Source organism: Homalodisca vitripennis, chromosome 6 (genome assembly GCF_021130785.1).
Source record: "Homalodisca vitripennis isolate AUS2020 chromosome 6, UT_GWSS_2.1, whole genome shotgun sequence".
In the NCBI taxonomy this organism is placed as follows: Eukaryota; Metazoa; Arthropoda; class Insecta; order Hemiptera; family Cicadellidae; genus Homalodisca; species Homalodisca vitripennis.
In genome coordinates, this window is record NC_060212.1 from 167522414 (window position 1) to 167542304 (window position 19891).

Below are 19891 nucleotides of genomic sequence, written 5' to 3' on the forward strand. Positions count from 1 at the left end.
AGAGATAAATTTCTACACTTCTTACTTGTTTGTCTTTTACTCGAGACTTCTTTTTATTTATTTTATAAGTGTAATTATTCTGTATGAATATATAAAACTATTTTTGTAAATATCTAGGTTAAGAAATTTGAAGAAGTGTTTATGTGCTTGGTGAATTAAATTATTTATTTAGAACATAGTGTTTTAAATAAATCCAGACACTATTTTGAAGTACACCACTTCATGGTTTCAGGTAGTGTACAATAGGAACATGAACTTCAAGAAACAACTTGAGCTCACTCACAACAGTGATATATTTATTGGTATCCACGGCGCAGGACTGACTCACTTGCTCTTCCTGCCTGACTGGGCGGTCGTCTTCGAGTTGTAAGTTTACATTAGTCACATGTTCATGTTTCAGGTAGTGTACAACAGGAACATGGACTTCAAGAAACAACTTGAGCTCACTCACAACAGTGATATATTTATTGGTATCCACGGCGCAGGACTGACTCACTTGCTCTTCCTGCCTGACTGGGCGGTCGTCTTCGAGTTGTAAGTGTACATTAATTGAACATTTGAAGCAAATATTATAAAAATAACAAATTCTTTATATAAAAGATGCTGTCAATGTATACACATTTCACACTATCTACTGTGCAAACTGTGCAGGACTTATAATTAAAACCTGGATATTGACAGCCCATACAGAATGTGTATCTTTCATACCATAAATGTATCTTCTCAAAATATCAAAAAAGCACAGATTTTGCATAAATAATTTTCTCTACACATACGATATCTGTAAAAAAATTAATGAGACTAGTTAGATAATATGTTTATTTACAATACATTTAAGTATGAACTCTATCTCCTTCAAATTAGTTCCCTTGGGAAACCACACACATCACTTCATTCGGTTTTCTCAAATCCTCGTAGCAGTGCTGGAAGTCTCAAACTAGAATGCCCTCCAGCTGGGCAGTCAAATTTTGTTTTATTTTTTCTATTATTCCAAAATGATGTGCTTTGAAGTGGCTTTTTAGCTTAGGGAACGGTTTAAAAAAGTCACAAGGACACAAGTCGGGAGAATAGGGTGATTGAGGAACAATGGGAATGTTTTTTCTGGTTGAAAACTCAGTAAGTAAGAGTGCAGTGTGACAAGGTGCATTGTCATGATGCAGCATCCAGTTGTTTGTATTGACTGGTCTCACGCGCATGACTCTTTTCCGTATTGATTTACAGTTCGTCCTGTAGGCAAAAACTCAATAGACAATGCCACTAAAAACAAAGAAAAATATCAGCATGGTTTCAACTTTGGTTTCGTTCGTTCTTGCCTTTTTCAAACGAGATGAATCTCAATAATCTACAATCTGTTACCAGTGATAACGTGTTTTATAAAATCAGCATCTCTTTCAGTTTGTTCTAAGAGATCTTGACAAACTTCAATTGTGTTGTCTTTTTGTTGAACAATGAGGTTTTTTGGAACTAATTTTACAAACCTTCTTCATTTTTAATTCTTTTAATTCAATTATTTTGCACCAAATCTCTGACATTTTCATAACTTTTTAATTATAACGCTTTTCTTTAGTGAGGGTGATCCTAAACCAATTCTTGTCCATCTAAAAGTGCTATACAGGGTCTGTATAATAAGTAACCGGACTGACTTCAGGAAATTTTTTATTGGCAAAATATGTACAATTTTTCTTTAGAAATCTTCAAAGTAGTCCCCATTGGAGTCGATAACACGCTGATACCGTATTTTCCAATCCCTGAACGCTCCCTGGAAGTCGGCAACCTCGATGTTGTCTAGGGCCCTCGTCTTAGCACGTTGAACGTTTTCCAGAGTCCCGAACCGCGTCCCCTTAAGGTGTCTCTTGATCTTGGGGAACAGAAAGAAGTCCGGTGGTGCCATATCCGGGCTGTAAGGAGGCTGTGGCAACGTTGCCCTCGACTGTTTTGCCAACTGTTCGGTGACAAGCAGGCAGGTGTGCGACGGTGCATTGTCGTGATGGAGAATCCACGAATCGGCAATCTCTGGACGGACTCGGTGAACCCGGGCGGTTAGTCGACGGAGCACCTCTCTGTAGTACTGGCCATTTACAGTTTGTCCGGGTGGCACAAACTCTTTGTGAACAATGCCTTTCACGTCAAAGAAAGCAATGAGCATCGACTTCACCTTCAATTTGCTCATGCGCGCTTTTTTCGGTTGTGGTGATGCCGGTGTGTGCTACTCCGAACTCTGCCGCTTCGTCTCAGGATCGTATTCAAAAACCCACGTCTCGTCTCCTGTATTAACGTGGTTGAAAAACTCTGGTTCGGTTTGCAGTCGATCAAGGATTTCCGAAGCGATTCTTTTGCTCATCAGTCAGGTGTTTGGGTACCAGCTTCGCGCAGATCTTCCTCATGCCCAGATCGTTCTTAATAATGTTTTGAACGGTCATCTTATCAATTCCGACCTCATCTGCGATAGCCCGAATGCTCAGACGACGATCACTGTTCAACACATCACGCACTTTTTGCACATTTGTGTCCGTGTGACTCGTTGATGGAGGACCGACGCGCTGTTTGTCATGGACGTCATCGCGGCCCTCCCGGAAATTTTTGTGCCACTGAAACACCTGAGTACTGGACCGTTTCCGAGGCCGTTTTCTTGAGTTTGACACAAAATTTAATGCTAAAACGTTGCTCGATCGTACTCTCCATTTTCACTCCGACGGGGTAACTGAACATGCACTCCGCCCTCGCTCGATACTAACTCTCCAAGCGCTTGGAGGCAACTGCTGCAGCCCGGTTCCCTTTCACTACACCCCCCACCACCACTACAGCACCAGATACCGGTTAGCAGACGCTTTGACGGAGCGGGGCAGGCTCAGTGCGGTTACTTATTATACAGACCCTGTATAACATCTAAAAATGTATCAAAATGTTGTCACCATAATCTTTCTTCAATTTTTCAGATGGTACACTAGGATTTTTACCAAGCTTAACATAGAATTTAATTATATAATGTTGCTTATGATTGTTCTGACTCATTTTGGAAATCTTATAAAAAACTTATTTTGCTGAAAGTTTATTTACAACTAAAATGACAATAATATACTAATGAAATTAATACTCAATATTGATATGTTTGGTTAAGCGTATGACTACGTGTCATAGTTACAGTGTTGCCAGTTTGGTAGGCATAAAATCAGTCTCAATACTTTATTTACAGACTTCGCCGATCATTAAAGACAACAGAAAGGCAAACTAATAATTAGTGCTAGCTGTTTTAATAAGCTTTAATAAAAAGAATGGTTTTAGTGATTAAATCATTATTAATACATAGATCTTCACAATACAACACTTTATAAAAACGCACTGAAGATACACAATAAATCAAGTACTTAGAATGGGGTCAAGTTTATATTTTTTTCAATTCAATTCAATTCAAATAATCTTTATTCATATTTGTACATTGAAATACAATAAATAGTGTCACAATTCATCAGACTATATCTAAGTATGTTCCAGATATAATTTTTTTTTTCCAGCCATAAACTGGGAGTTATACCACTTATTATTAGTGTAACCTCTGGTGCAATACTCTATCTAGCTATAGTATGAGATGTTAACCCTTTGGCTATCAAGTGGCACAGAGCCATAAACTGGGAGTTATACCACTTATTATTAGTGTAACCTCTGGTGCAATACTCTATCTAGCTATAGTATGAGATGTTAACCCTTTGGCTATCAAGTGGCACAGAGCCATAAACTGGGAGTTATACCACTTATTATTAGTGTAACCTCTGGTGCAATACTCTATCTAGCTATAGTATGAGATGTTAACCCTTTGGCTATCAAGTGGCACAGAGCCATAAACTGGGAGTTATACCACTTATTATTAGTGTAACCTCTGGTGCAATACTCTATCTAGCTATAGTATGAGATGTTAACCCTTTGGCTATCAAGTGGCACAGAGCCATAAACTGGGAGTTATACCACTTATTATTAGTGTAACCTCTGGTGCAATACTCTATCTAGCTATAGTATGATATGTTAACCCTTTGGCTATCAAGTGGCACAGAGCCATAAACTGGGAGTTATACCACTTATTATTAGTGTAACCTCTGGTAGTGAATGTGTTCAATTCAATTCAAATAATCTTTATTCATATTTGTACATTGAAATACAATAAATAGTGTCACAATTCATCAGACTATATCTAAGTATGTTCCAGATATAATTTTTATCTAAAACCTTATAGTTAAATGTCTAAATCTATGCTAGGTATTAACCTTGTCGAAAACATTTTAAAATTTCAATTAAGTTGCATGTTGTTTCTTAGGCTATAAAATTGGTCAAATGTATAAAAAGCATTTTTAAGCAAGAAATTCTTTAGCAATAACCTGAATTTTTTCTGATCATTTATTTCGCCAATTTCTTTTGGAATAAGATTTAAAACTTTTACACCATTATATGTGGTTTTCTTCTTAAACAATTCTAAATTATGATTATCCAAAACTATTTTATTTTTATTACGTGTGTCGTAATGGTGAATATCATTGTGTGTTAAAAAATTTTCCTAAATTAATTTTGACATAAATAACACATTCTAAAATATACAGGCTATGAACTGTTAAAATTTTTAAATCAATGAAATGTTGTCGTACCGAGTCATCATTATGTAAATTTAACATTGCTCTTACAGCTCTTTTTTGGCAAATTAAAATTTTATGGAGATTTTGGTTGGATGTACCTCCATACACACATATTCCATAAGATACATGCGATTGAACGTGAGCACGAAATACACTTTTTAATACAGTTAGATTACATAAGTTAGACAACCTTTTTAGAGCATAAATTCCAGAATTAATTTTAGTTAAGACATGGTCAATATGCTGATCCCAACTCAGATGGCTATCAATGTAAATACCTAGGAATTTGGTTTTAGGAACTTGGGATATGACCTCAGTATCAATATGAATTTGGACTTGGCTATCTTTCCTATTTTGTTTTGTTGTAAACAACATGTAATTAGTCTTTTGAGTGTTTAAGATTAAATTGTTATTAAAAAAGAATTCTTGTAATTTTGATAGTTGAATAAAAGAGTTTATTTCTAGTTCTGTATCTGTCTTTGTAGAGATAATAAGATTGGAGTCATCTGCGTAAATGCAGAGTTGGTTTTTGTTTGGTTAATTTGACTAAGACACCTAGGCATGTATTTTATGTAGCAGATAAATAGCAATGGGCCTAAAATTGCCCCATTTACAACACAAACTCACGCCAGTTAGCATACTACACTAACTGTCCTCTGGTCTTTGAGGAGAGGGAAAGCTTCAAAGAGAAACATATAGTATCCTGATTGATGGGTTAATACTGTTTGCAGGATAACGGCAGGATAAACTTCACATGGAAGTGTCAAGTCTATATTTACAACACAAACTCACGCCAGTTAGCATACTACACTAACTGTCCTCTGGTCTTTGAGGAGAGGGAAAGCTTCAAAGAGAAACATATAGTATCCTGATTGATGGGTTAATACTGTTTGCAGGATAACGGCAGGATAAACTTCACATGGAAGTGTCAAGTCTATATTTACAACACAAACTCACGCCAGTTAGCATACTACACTAACTGTCCTCTGGTCTTTGAGGAGAGGGAAAGCTTCAAAGAGAAACATATAGTATCCTGATTGATGGGTTAATACTGTTTGCAGGATAACGGCAGGATAAACTTCACATGGAAGTGTCAAGTCTATATTTACAACACAAACTCACGCCAGTTAGCATACTACACTAACTGTCCTCTGGTCTTTGAGGAGAGGGAAAGCTTCAAAGAGAAACATATAGTATCCTGATTGATGGGTTAATACTGTTTGCAGGATAACGGCAGGATAAACTTCACATGGAAGTGTCAAGTCTATATTTACAACACAAACTCACGCCAGTTAGCATACTACACTAACTGTCCTCTGGTCTTTGAGGAGAGGGAAAGCTTCAAAGAGAAACATATAGTATCCTGATTGATGGGTTAATACTGTTTGCAGGATAACGGCAGGATAAACTTCACATGGAAGTGTCAAGTCTATATTTACAACACAAACTCACGCCAGTTAGCATACTACACTAACTGTCCTCTGGTCTTTGAGGAGAGGGAAAGCTTCAAAGAGAAACATATAGTATCCTGATTGATGGGTTAATACTGTTTGCAGGATAACGGCAGGATAAACTTCACATGGAAGTGTCAAGTCTATATTTACAACACAAACTCACGCCAGTTAGCATACTACACTAACTGTCCTCTGGTCTTTGAGGAGAGGGAAAGCTTCAAAGAGAAACATATAGTATCCTGATTGATGGGTTAATACTGTTTGCAGGATAACGGCAGGATAAACTTCACATGGAAGTGTCAAGTCTATATTTACAACACAAACTCACGCCAGTTAGCATACTACACTAACTGTCCTCTGGTCTTTGAGGAGAGGGAAAGCTTCAAAGAGAAACATATAGTATCCTGATTGATGGGTTAATACTGTTTGCAGGATAACGGCAGGATAAACTTCACATGGAAGTGTCAAGTCTATATTTACAACACAAACTCACGCCAGTTAGCATACTACACTAACTGTCCTCTGGTCTTTGAGGAGAGGGAAAGCTTCAAAGAGAAACATATAGTATCCTGATTGATGGGTTAATACTGTTTGCAGGATAACGGCAGGATAAACTTCACATGGAAGTGTCAAGTCTATATTTACAACACAAACTCACGCCAGATAGCATACTACACTAACTGTCCTCTGGTCTTTGAGGAGAGGGAAAGCTTCAAAGAGAAACATATAGTATCCTGATTGATGGGTTAATACTGTTTGCAGGATAACGGCAGGATAAACTTCACATGGAAGTGTCAAGTCTATATTTACAACACAAACTCACGCCAGTTAGCATACTACACTAACTGTCCTCTGGTCTTTGAGGAGAGGGAAAGCTTCAAAGAGAAACATATAGTATCCTGATTGATGGGTTAATACTGTTTGCAGGATAACGGCAGGATAAACTTCACATGGAAGTGTCAAGTCTATATTTACAACACAAACTCACGCCAGTTAGCATACTACACTAACTGTCCTCTGGTCTTTGAGGAGAGGGAAAGCTTCAAAGAGAAACATATAGTATCCTGATTGATGGGTTAATACTGTTTGCAGGATAACGGCAGGATAAACTTCACATGGAAGTGTCAAGTCTATATTTACAACACAAACTCACGCCAGTTAGCATACTACACTAACTGTCCTCTGGTCTTTGAGGAGAGGGAAAGCTTCAAAGAGAAACATATAGTATCCTGATTGATGGGTTAATACTGTTTGCAGGATAACGGCAGGATAAACTTCACATGGAAGTGTCAAGTCTATATTTACAACACAAACTCACGCCAGTTAGCATACTACACTAACTGTCCTCTGGTCTTTGAGGAGAGGGAAAGCTTCAAAGAGAAACATATAGTATCCTGATTGATGGGTTAATACTGTTTGCAGGATAACGGCAGGATAAACTTCACATGGAAGTGTCAAGTCTATATTTACAACACAAACTCACGCCAGTTAGCATACTACACTAACTGTCCTCTGGTCTTTGAGGAGAGAGGGAAAGCTTCAAAGAGAAACATATAGTATCCTGATTGATGGGTTAATACTGTTTGCAGGATAACGGCAGGATAAACTTCACATGGAAGTGTCAAGTCTATATTTACAACACAAACTCACGCCAGTTAGCATACTACACTAACTACTCCTGTTGGTCTTTTGAGGAGAGGGAGAGCTTCAAAGAGAAACATATAGTATCCTGATTGATGGGTTTAATACTGTTTGCAGGATAAACTTCATATGGAAGTGTCAAGTCTATAAAACTTTCCTTTTCATGTTGCATATCTTGTTATTTTATTTGCTTAATTCACTATTGTTGTTATTGTTGAAATTTTGTTTTTTTTTTATTTATTCCTTATTATTTTTGTAGCATTATGGTTCTAAATTGTATAGTCTATGTCTAACATAAATCTATGTAAAAATTAAATTGCACTCAATTTATTCATTCTAAACGAATGGCTGCAGTTACTTTTTATGTTACTGTGTAGATGCCTGCCCTAAAATCCCCCAATTTATGTAACTAAGTCAACATTTTGTAAAAATGTAAGTTTATATACAGGGTGATTCACATTATCGTGTATGTTTGGCCAATCGTAACTCGTTAACAAAAACATTTCCAAACCCATGGTTACATAAAGTTGTATCAATATTTTTACCTGTAGAATGAGCTCCCACAGTTTCTGCATATCTTTGTGAAAAGTTGGTGCGGTCAAGTCTATGTACACAATGTAGTTAATAATAAATAAATACGAAATAAAAATATGCAATGACAAACTCTGGTTTTATATTATATTATTTTGTAATTAAATATTATAGGCCTATTAATTTCAGTTCAAGATCTAAGTTATTTTCTGAGTTTAATTTTGCCAGAAATAAATTAAAACAAGAAATGAAAATTTGTATTTATAACAGAATGTGAAAACTATAATAAAACTTAAATCAGTAACCTTAAAAAAACAATAAGAAGCAACATTTAAGATTAGGATTACCTAATATTAAATAGTGCCCCTTAAGCAAAAGAGACTTTAATAGCAAAACCACGTCTTAATTATTGGTGTTATTGGCCAACTAATAAATTTTTAGTTTAAGCCAATGTATTCAATGCCTTATCAATAACATTTATTGCTCCTCTTCAAAACAAATTGGTTATCTGCTACATCATCAGTCACCTGGAGAATTTAAATGTTAGACAATGCATGTGATGTTTGTGTTAGTGTAATTCACTTGTGAACATTCAAAGAGTGTATATAACTAACACTTTAGTTTAGTATAGTTGAATTTGTAAGTTATAATGAGGTTGTCTCTGGAATGTTAACATTTTCAGGTACAACTGTGAAGACGAAAGCTGCTACCAGGATCTTGCAAGGTTGCGAGGTGTCAGGTATCTCACGTGGGAGAATAAGGAAAAAACTGTGGCAAGAGGACGAGGTAATATTTTGTTACAATACTTTCAGTAGAAAAAAAGTTATTTTACTGTAATAACTAACGATGGTTGGTGGTTTACTATTTAAATTGTGTCAATGCCAAAAATATGCATATTGAACTTAGCAACATTTGAAATTTTAATCACATGAAACAAGGAAGATAACACTTGAGTAATTTTTTATTTTATTTAGACATGGGTGTATGAAAAATACACCATTTAGTCAATTCTAAATGACAAAATATTCCACATAATATGTTATAGTTTGTATTAAAAAGAATTACGAATTCATATTTTCAAACTTTAATCATTAGTATTGTTTTACCAAATTAATAAACAGTTTCTTTTAACAAAATTAAGCAAAAATATTGAAAGATTTCAGAAAAAAGTATTAAAAGTATATTTAAAGGAACTAGAATTGGTTTGATATAGTATTACATGTGTGATAGAAAAAGAAACAAACTTCATAACATTCCTAGAAAATAAATTGAGATTAATCAACTCACTTATTTAATAAATGGAAGATTCAGTATTAAATTGTACAACTTATATACATAAATTATTCACAGGGTCACCACCCCGACGGTGGAGCACATGCCAAATTTACCAACTACAAGTTTGACGTAGACGAATTTCTGAGGTTGGTGAAAGTCGGAGTGGAACACGTGCGTAACCATACGGACTTCCCTGTGAGGATATCTCACGATGAGCTGTAGTTGTATTGTAGTGCACCGTCGATCTAGTCGTACCTGTGTTCTGTCAAGTTCAGTCGACAGACCAGGAGGAGGAATATTGTTCCTCAGTCCTCTTTGGGCAAATGTTTGTCTCGAGTCATGGGGCAGTGTTGATTGTCTAGGATCGGTGTAATGCGATGCAATGCACACTGTAATTCTGCAATGCTGTGGTTTTCTTCAACCGGTTTCATGTTTGTGGCATGAATGCTTCCCAGGTATCCAAGGAAAGGGCCATGATGGAACATCAATGATTATTATTTTAAAGCTCTTATTCTGTACAAGACAATTGTATATTATGAAACTGCAGTACAATATCATCCAAAAACATAGCTTTGTGTAAAAAATAATATTTATTGCAATTTCCGTAAACTACTAATAATATTAGCATTATTAATTTAGTAGAACAATCTGAAACATTAATATGCCAATTAATTTTACAATAATTAACATATTTACTACTTTGCTTTATAAATGCTGGTAAGACAAATATTTTTAGAATTAAAAATGTATGACATTTATACATTATTCAAAGTCCTCAAAAATTATCTTTTGTTTATATCTCAGCTTGGTGTATACAACATTAAAATACTTACTTTTAATGTTATTAATGGTGATGTAAAGCTAGTGAACATGTATGTGTTCATTGGCAAAAGCAATTTGACAAAAGTCTATGGTTATAGTAGATGATGCAATTCAATGTCACCAAGTAGACTCATAGACAATTTGCTCAAATATGTATGAATGTATTATGTATAATTATGTAGTCAGCTTAGTAATATTACTTTCAGCTTTATAATGAGTAACCAAAACACACCACTAACCATCAACATAACCAACAGATACCACTCCAACCAATTTTAATTTTCCAAACATTATATTATAGTGTCAAAGGAATAAGAGAGTGAAAAGAATAGTTGAGGATATATTGTGTGGGAAGATGATATTGTTTTATTGTATTTATGTCAGCAGGCAAGTTTTATTTGCCTGATACATTTATGGTTTTGTACCAGTAGTATTACTTTGGTATTAGTATTATTAGTGACCTATGAAATTTAATCATCATAGGAATGAGATCTGATCAGAAACTACTTCAAGTGTAAAATTTTATGGTTTCTTCTTGTTTTTATTAGTTGATAAATTTTACTTTGAATTGAAAAGACTACTGCAAAGTGTACATTTCGTAAGTATTTTCAAGTAATTAATGATTTTACATTTTACCAAATGAATCATGCCAAAATTATTGTAAGGAAATGTATTATTTTGTATTGTATTGTATTACCTCACTATAGTGTGTACAGTATTTATTTTGCATTATAAATAATAAGAGCTGTATTATTATAACTATTGAGAAATAATTTTAGAACTATGTTCATTTTTATTACGACCATAAAGGGTGAATTGAATACCTCAAGAACATTGAATAAAATATTGCTAAAATTTTAATACTACGCACATGGATAGTTAAAAATGTATGTTTTCAATGTAGCAGCATCTAAAACATAGATATATTTTATACTCAATAACTATTAATAAGTAATAATAATGTTTTATTCATATGGTGTTTTTATTGTGTATTATATGATTAATTTAAAAAAATGAATATTTAAATAACTTCACTGTAAAATAAAACTATATAGATACATTTTTTACTGTTTTTAAAGGTGGAACGTATTAAAATGGGAAGCTTTAATTTGATCCTTAAGTTCATCAAACCGGTGTAAAAGCTGGTTTTTCTGTGGGTTTTTGTTGTATATGTATAATTAACTTTAATTATATATTTTATTAATATTCTTACTTACTACGTAATGTGGCGGTCCGTTAATATCAGATTAGTAAATATGCATTGTGTTATTACCATTATTGTTATTGATTTAGTCAAGTATACTGTTTTTGGTTTTTATAGTTTTTTAATCAATGCATTGTATTAGATCATGCACGTTTCGTGCATAATTTCAGTTTATAAATTTTATTTTGATTTTTATTAACATTTTGAAGTGTAACTCAGACAAATTATTTAGTGAACTATTTTATATGAGTCACATCAGGATAAATTGTGTTTTTATGATAAATGAAATTTTCTTGTGTTTGTCTTTAATGTTTAATGGTGTTGTTTCAATACTCTAAGAAGACTAACACATTTTGTCATAATTTTGAATTTCGTTCAAATTTTGTACTATTAGAGATGTACTTAATCCCCCAAACTTATACATTTTCTATCTTAATTTTAAACTCTAGATTAAGATTATGGATGTAAATCTGGTTATTTTCCATTTAAAATGTACACATAATCCCAATTTATTACAATTTTAAGTATTTGCAATCTTAGTACTCATATAATAATTTGAACACTTACAATCTTCATTCGATTGGGTGAATTGAGGAATGACAGTAATTCTATGACAGTTTAGCATTATAAATTCATTTATATTTAAATTATGTATGTATTGTTATATTTCAGAGTTACCACTTAGTGACTGTTTCAATTATTGTTATTGAGCTAATTGTGACTCTAGACCAGCTTTAAATTAATTTATTTAACAGAATTGACAAATTATTGACTGATCGGTACCTAATTGAAGCCTCTTTTACTTTTCAATTAATTGTTATTATTGTTTCGTTTCATATCATTGGCATCCAGAATTTATAAAATTCAATGTGCTTAATATTATAACCACATGAAAGCCATATAGTCTTATGGCTATATTATTACTGTAGTCATAAGACTATACTAATAATATAGCGAACGATCTGTATCTAAGTTCACTACAGTAGCACCGAGTGGTCCTGAACCCTGACACAGTTCAACTGATGCTGTTTTTTTTTTTCAATTTTGTAAGGCTTGTTTTAGAAACTGATTTTTGCTGTGCATGAATAAGATGATTTTCAGTATATACCATTCAATACCAACAGAACGCATTCATCCTTATAAATTTGTTTTATAAAGCTGCTTTGCAGTGTTATCAGAATTAAATAAAAGTGCCAAGGCTTGACATCTCAATCTCTCGAAAAATTATAAAATGTTCTTATCAGAAATTGGATTAAAAGCTGTTAATTAAAAAAAACTCCCAAGTCAAGTAGTTGATACATAGTAAACAGCAAGCAGTAACTGGATTCTGGGAGAATAAGGATAAATATATACTTATATCAGATTTAGGATTAATAAAGCTATTTGTACTTATGTTATAAGATTTTTAAAGGAATTTTTACTGAATGTAATTTCATGTGATTGGGATATTACAGTACTTATATAAGTAACTGTTAGTATTTTATAATGCAACTGCTTCAGAGTTATTTTTTTATTGTTATATTATGTTAAGTTATGTTATAACTGTTAAAAATTTCTTTTTATATTGTTTGTATCTCATAATGTGATAACATTGAATATTCCCTCCAACAATCTCGTAGTTTTAAGTTCTGATGTTTTCTGTTAAAAAGTACACCTAAAATGGTGTATTTTAACACCAGTAAATATGTGTTCATTTTCGGAGTTATATTATAACAAATTATATTTTATTTGTTAGGAAAGATTTCCAAAGAACTTGTTTCTTTTTTACATCTACTTATCTAAGTTATAGGTTTTATTTAAATATATTAATTTAGTAATGTACTAAACAACTCATCATTGTACAAACGATGTATACATTCCTTTTGGTTATTAATACATTTTTATATAGATTCTTGAATTTTACTTGTTCCTTTTCTTTTATCCAACTCTTGAGTTGCGGAGTTCTAGAAGTAATTATATTATCATATATTAGTATATTATGTTTGTTGTAAAATTATCCAGGATTAGATTTGCAAACTGTATCATTCTTTTTCTCAGCAGAAAATATTAAAATAGGTAGGCCCCACCTATGGCCAACTATACCTTGTAACGTCTTATTTAAAAAGCTAATGCAAAACTGAAAAAGCTTAAACAGAAATAAGGACTATAATTTTCTAGTTATTTACCTTCATAACAACTGTAGTTACTGTGGCAAGTTTAAGTTGGTCTGGAAATTGTCCTTTTTCTAAAGAAAAATGAACTAATATGCATAATATATAGGGAATTTGAAGTTTTAATCTTTTTATAATAAACATTGGGATCTCGTCTTGACCTATTTACCTTATATTCTTTAATTTTAAGATTGCTTTCACAATGTCCCTTTTACTATCTTTAGAAAAAGTGAAGTCCTGAGCTATTTTCACCATATTGTGTGTGCTATACAAATTCATTTATTGTTCAATTTGGGTCAGTTATTTAGCTTTCTCTAATTTTGTAGATGGACAATTTTTTTTGTATTGTTTGTTCCCAGCTGATTTCTTTCCACAAATCAGGCTGCTTTAGCCTTATTTTTGGATTTTTAAAATATTTCATTGTGAAGTTTTCTTTTATCACAACTTACAACTCTATTAAAAAGTCCTTTTATATTTTTTTACATACTCTAAAAATGTTGGATTTTTTACTATATTTTGTTTCTTGATGTAGTTACCTAGAAACTTTTGATTCCTTTCATACACCAGGAATTTTAAAATTGTTTTAGGGTACCCTGTAGTAAGGTTTTGGTTTGCAATTTTTCAGTGTATCTTACCAAAGCATTATGTTTTATAATATTCATGAATATTTCACACACATATTTCAGAAACTAATACATTCTTATTAGTGTACACGGGAATTCTTGGTGAAAGTGGAAGAGACAACCCTTTCGGGCAGATAACACTTTGCCTGGTAAAAGTTGCTATAAGAGGTTTCAAAGTCGCCATCAACACAATATTTCAGATAGGGAGATAGTGTCTCATACTATCTATGGCAGGTGACTAACTTACTGAAAAAGCTATCAGGGGATTGCTTTATGACATAGATTCAGGATGTCTTTATTAGTCATTAAGCAGCATGACTAGTTACAATAACTTCATCAAACTAGTGGGCCAGTAAGAAGTAAAAAATAATAATTTTAGAACTAGAGATTTATTTTAAAATTAACAGGAACGTTGCAAAAGACATAAGAACTTACAAAACGACTAACTTGTATAAATAAAATAGAGAATGATCATAAGAAATTATTTAAGTAATAATGAGAGCATTGTATGGTATGTGAAAAATCAAAAACACAAATTGAACAAGAAACACAAAGAACATATACAATTAACACCTAATAAAAAATATAACAATATCAATATTTAAAATATGTAAATCAGTTGGTTAAAACTTAAAATCTCAAAATTATAAAACAAAAGTTAAAACTTGACCAGATAAAATTAAAAACTTATAGAACTAATATCACAAGCAAAATATTCATTCACAGAGTAAAATGCCTTTTCTTTAAGCCATTTGATTACAACTCTTTTAAACATATTCATATTTAAAATCCATCCTCCTTTTTGTAATTTATTAAATAGTTTTATTTTCATATGAAAATATATATATATATATATATATATATATATATATATATATATATTACTACTTTTTGTTTTTTCAAGCCTGGTCCTTGGCAGCTCTAACATGTACTTTTTTCTAGTTTTATAAGTGTGTATGGTTTCTCTAACAGTATAATTTTGCAGATTTGCTTCCACATCCAGGGAACAATGATATATATATAAAAACAGGGCAATGTCATGATATTTAAGTCCCTAAAAGCTTGAAGGGAAGATTCCCCTTCATTAAGATTTTTTATAATTCTTATTGCATTTCTTTTTCAGACAAACACTCTATTTGAATGGCAACTATTTCCCCATAAAGTAATTCCATAGACTAGGTGGGAGTGGAAAAAGGCATAGTAGGAGGTTATTTGAAAGATTTTCTATACAGCTTTCCTAGCTTAGTCTACTGTCTAAGAAGATTCCTAGTAGTTTAACAGGCTTAACAAATTTGCAAATAACGTTGTCCTTTGAAAATTATATTTTCTGTTTTGCTATGGTTTACAATAAGCCTGTTAGCCTAAAACCACTCAGTTGCTACCTTCATTACATTTTCCTGTTGTTTCATTAAACTATTAAGTGTACTATGGTGATTTAGCATAGTAGTATCATCAGCAAACAAAACTGACATACAGGGTAAATTGAAAGCGAAATCATTAACTGCAACAATAAATAAAAAAGGACCTACAACCGAGCCTTGTGGCACACCGATTTGAATGGTTTTTACTAGAGACTATTAGAACCCTGAACAATCCACAACAATAAACTTGGAAGAAGAAAATATCATTGGCATTCCTAGTGATTTTACTAGTCTTTACAACGGGTATTAGACAAATTTTGTTCTGTCCTAAAGCAAGTAAAGCGGTTATCAATAGGACAAGATATGTTTATGGGGTTGAGCAAGGGAGAACCAAAGAGGGGTCACATACAAGTTTTCATTTTCTGGTAAGGTAATACAGTAGAACCTCTCATATCCGGCCTCGGTTTTACTGCACCTCGGTTTATCCGGCCACTTCCCGGAAGCCAATATCGAAATTTATTTACCACGGCTTGCAGACGCGCAGTTGCACGCACTAGTCTCCCACGACTCTTGCGTTATTTTGGTGTATCTATTTGTTTACATTTTCCTGTGTTGTCCTCAGTTGAGCTAATGGGTTTAACCTGTAAACAGTTCGTTGATTATTTCCAGTGCGGTTAGTACAGTACAGTACAATTGTTTTGTTTCGTCAAGTGCTGTGTACTGTAGGTTGGTTTATCCGGCCGAATCGTTATCTCCGGCCAGGGGCTCGGTCCCGTGGTGGCCGGATATGAGGGGTTCTACTGTACAGTATTGTTTAGTCTGTACTAAACTCATGGGAGTTAGGCATAGCCTAACAGACTGGATGGAATCGGAAGGTTTTTGAATTCATATGTAACATTTTTAATCCTTTTTTGACAAGTATCAACATAACCAAGCCTGTTATTTTGTTTATAGATGGTTACAACTCACTTGAGCTATAACGCAAGTCAACTGATTGGGATAATCCTGATTCTACTAGAATACTACAACCAGCTTACGTAGCCACATTCAAGCCCATCACAATGGGAGGAGGTGTTTAAGTTGGAGAAGACAACATATTAATGATGCTATCACAAAGGTAAATGTTGCTATCTTAAAATGTATAGTGAAACAAGTCAACAAAAAACTCTAGTTAATGGACTCAAGACATACATTTCCATGGAACCTTGATCAAATAAGACCTCTACATTTGTGGGAAAAGTCAAAAACAATGCATCACAACCAAAGCCAAACTGTATCATCTCTTTGGTACATATTGAAGATATCCGTGGTTATGAGCTGTTGAGCAAGTTGAAGAATGTATTGTGTTGAAGGAGAACTGTCCAGTAGAGACAGTACATATTAATTATAAAGTATGGGAAACATTAAATGCCAGTATCTCCTCTAAATGTAAAACAAATTTCAACTATGAGGAAATTACTGCAGTCATCCAGCCAAAGGCAAGAAGAAGCTTCCAGCAGTGATTATGCCAAATCTAGGCCAAGTCAAGTAGGGAAGGAAGTGGTTCTTCTAAAAATACTTTTGGATGGACATAACATAACTGATTGAAATGGTCACTCATATGCTCCACCAACCAAAAACAAGCTACAGATTCAGTAAGTGGCCACAAAGATACGGCCATAAGTGAATGTAGCAAACGCATGTAAGATCTTGATCTTGATCTTAAATTACAAATTCTTACAAATACAAATCATTGTATTTTCTTCAAAATTTATATTGTTAAGACATTTTGTATGATATCTTTTGTCACATTCAACTTTAGCTTTATAGTCTTCTAGTTTAAAATTACTGTCCAGTCTGTAGTTGTAGGTCTGTTTTCAATGCTAAACTTCTCTAGTCTGATGGATGCATTGACATCCTTGTAGCATCCTCATTAAGCCAACACTTGAAACTGTTTTTTTTTTTCAATTTTTTACACTCTCTATATGGTACATTTGTATGGTTCTCATTTTCTTTTACATTTCTTTTTTAAACAGTTCCTTGTTTTTTCCTGTTATCTGGAATCTCTTTGTCCTCACCCTTTTTTATCATATAAAAGATTGCCACAGTTTTCAAGACACTACATACAGTGCTCTGTCTACATGTATTTTCTTATTCAAATTCAAATTCAAAATTTCTTTATTCAGACATGTAACAGATTACAAGAATAGCGTCACAATAAATCTCAATATAAATTTATCATTTATATATTAAAACATAAAAATCAGTTTGACACTCACTGAAAAAGTAAGATTTGGCTATGTAGCCTTCTACAGAGTAAGTTAAAGCATTTTTACACCAAGGCAGTTATTACTTAAGGTAATTATTAGGTAATTTAAGGGGATTTTATACATTTCTAAACATACCCAACAATACTTAAAAGTTATTTACATATTGAAACAAAAAAAGTCTTCAAAAGAATACAAGGATAACGTTAATAAATAATCTTTAAGTAGTTTTTTGAATTTTGAATATTGAGAGGAAGGTTAAACAAAAAATTTTGTGCCGATGAAACTAGTTTTCTTTTCATAAAACTTCAGCCTATGTTGTTCCACATATCTGCTGTCTTAAATTGTAATCATGATGATTTAATATTAATTGGGTTGTTGTATTTTTTTTACGTATAAAACAGTTTCATAAATGTATAGATCATATACAGTCAAAATTCGAAGTTGGGAAAAGTATGGTTTCACTGTATCTCTTTGTTTTAGGTTAAAAATTATTCTTAAAGCTTAAAGCCATATATTAGATTACATTAAATAGAATTTGTTTATTATGTAAGGGTTGTATCCATTATTAACTGTAAAATGTTTAATGTTATGTTCCTCTTCAGTGTAGTCTATTTCCTTGGTAGGAATATAAATAATCATGCTAATGAAGGCTGCAAGTTTGTGGGTTACTGTGTACTGTGTATTGTAAAATTTGTGTTAGATAGATTTACCATAGTTTATTATCTGAATAAATAAATCCAATAACTGATACAATAATCTGCTATTAATACTGAAAAGCTGGTGGAAATTCGAGTCAACTGATCAGAGCACCTGATTTTGTAACAGCTGATACTCAAGTTAGAAACAATAAAAAGCTAAAATACTTTTTGGATTAACTAACCCATGGCTTCCAACACAACTTGCCTAATAATAAATTAAACATAACTCAAGCAGCATATTTAAATTTGAGTTCTGTGGCTTAGAAATGATCTGAACAACTGTAGAGGCATGCCATGAGATTCGAATTTGTCAAGCAGTGTAACGTATTCAATGCACTCAAATGATTTTGAGATAAGATGAGAAACACACTTAATGTGGACTCCTGACAGTCTAGCCCCTCTAAAACCATACTGACTAGACTCACAACAGTGTCTATTGTCGACTTAACCTACCTGAAGCCAAACTGGCTTTCAGACAGCTGTTTGTGCTTTTTAAAAAAACTAAAGCATTCTTGTTGAGAAAAGATTTTAGAATATTTTGCTCAAGACTGGCAAAATTGAAACAGGCCAGTAATAGTGTAGAGAGTGGGGATCGTCTTTCTTAAAAATCGTGCTTACTTTCACGGTTTTTAGGAGTGAGGGAAAACTTCCTGTTCAAAAGAGAAATTTATTAATTGGGTTAATGGTCTCAGTCACATCGACATTAAATTTAGATAATTTGATTTTTTGGCCAGGAGCTGCTGAGTTATTTTTTCAACCTCTTCCTCAATGACCGGTGTCAGTGCCAGCGAGGCTAATTTTGAACTTTTGAACAGAAAGGAAAAAAGATTAAAATCTATGTTTTATGTGTTTCCTCTAAATGAAAAAACCCAATGCTTCATAAATTCTATTGTGTCATTGTATACAACAGCATAATCTGCACTCTTTTTAAAGTTAAAAAACCATCTTTCCCTGCAACAGTTACATGATTATTTTTATTTATTAGGAGTGCAATATACCGGTTTAGAGCAGCTTTTTAGTTAAAGGGACTGCCTTTTTTTAGAATAGGAACATAGAATCGGAACATAGAATAGGAATTTTCACCAAAGATTCTGAATTACATACTCTCATTAATTCCTCTTGCAGATCCTTCTGATTAGAATGAAGTCACTAGATATTGTTTTGATCTCTTCTTTAGTCAACTCCAATAAACTGATAAAACCTAAAGAATTTTAAAAGTGATTTAAACTTCAAATCCATATCTTCAATTACCTCATCAAAATGT

General features: G+C 33.0%; 1 protein-coding gene across 1 annotated transcript in view; it reads left to right on the forward strand.

The window, feature by feature from the left end:
* Window positions 1-13435, forward strand: part of LOC124365118 (EGF domain-specific O-linked N-acetylglucosamine transferase) — a 41955-nt gene extending 28520 nt beyond the window's left edge. Inside the window, 4 exon segments of the mRNA XM_046821063.1 lie at window positions 401-534; window positions 8928-9003; window positions 9005-9031; window positions 9596-13435. Of these exon segments, the coding sequence (XP_046677019.1) occupies window positions 401-534; window positions 8928-9003; window positions 9005-9031; window positions 9596-9742 (384 nt within the window). The 3' untranslated portion in view covers window positions 9743-13435.
* Window positions 13436-19891: the final 6456 nt, after the last annotated feature.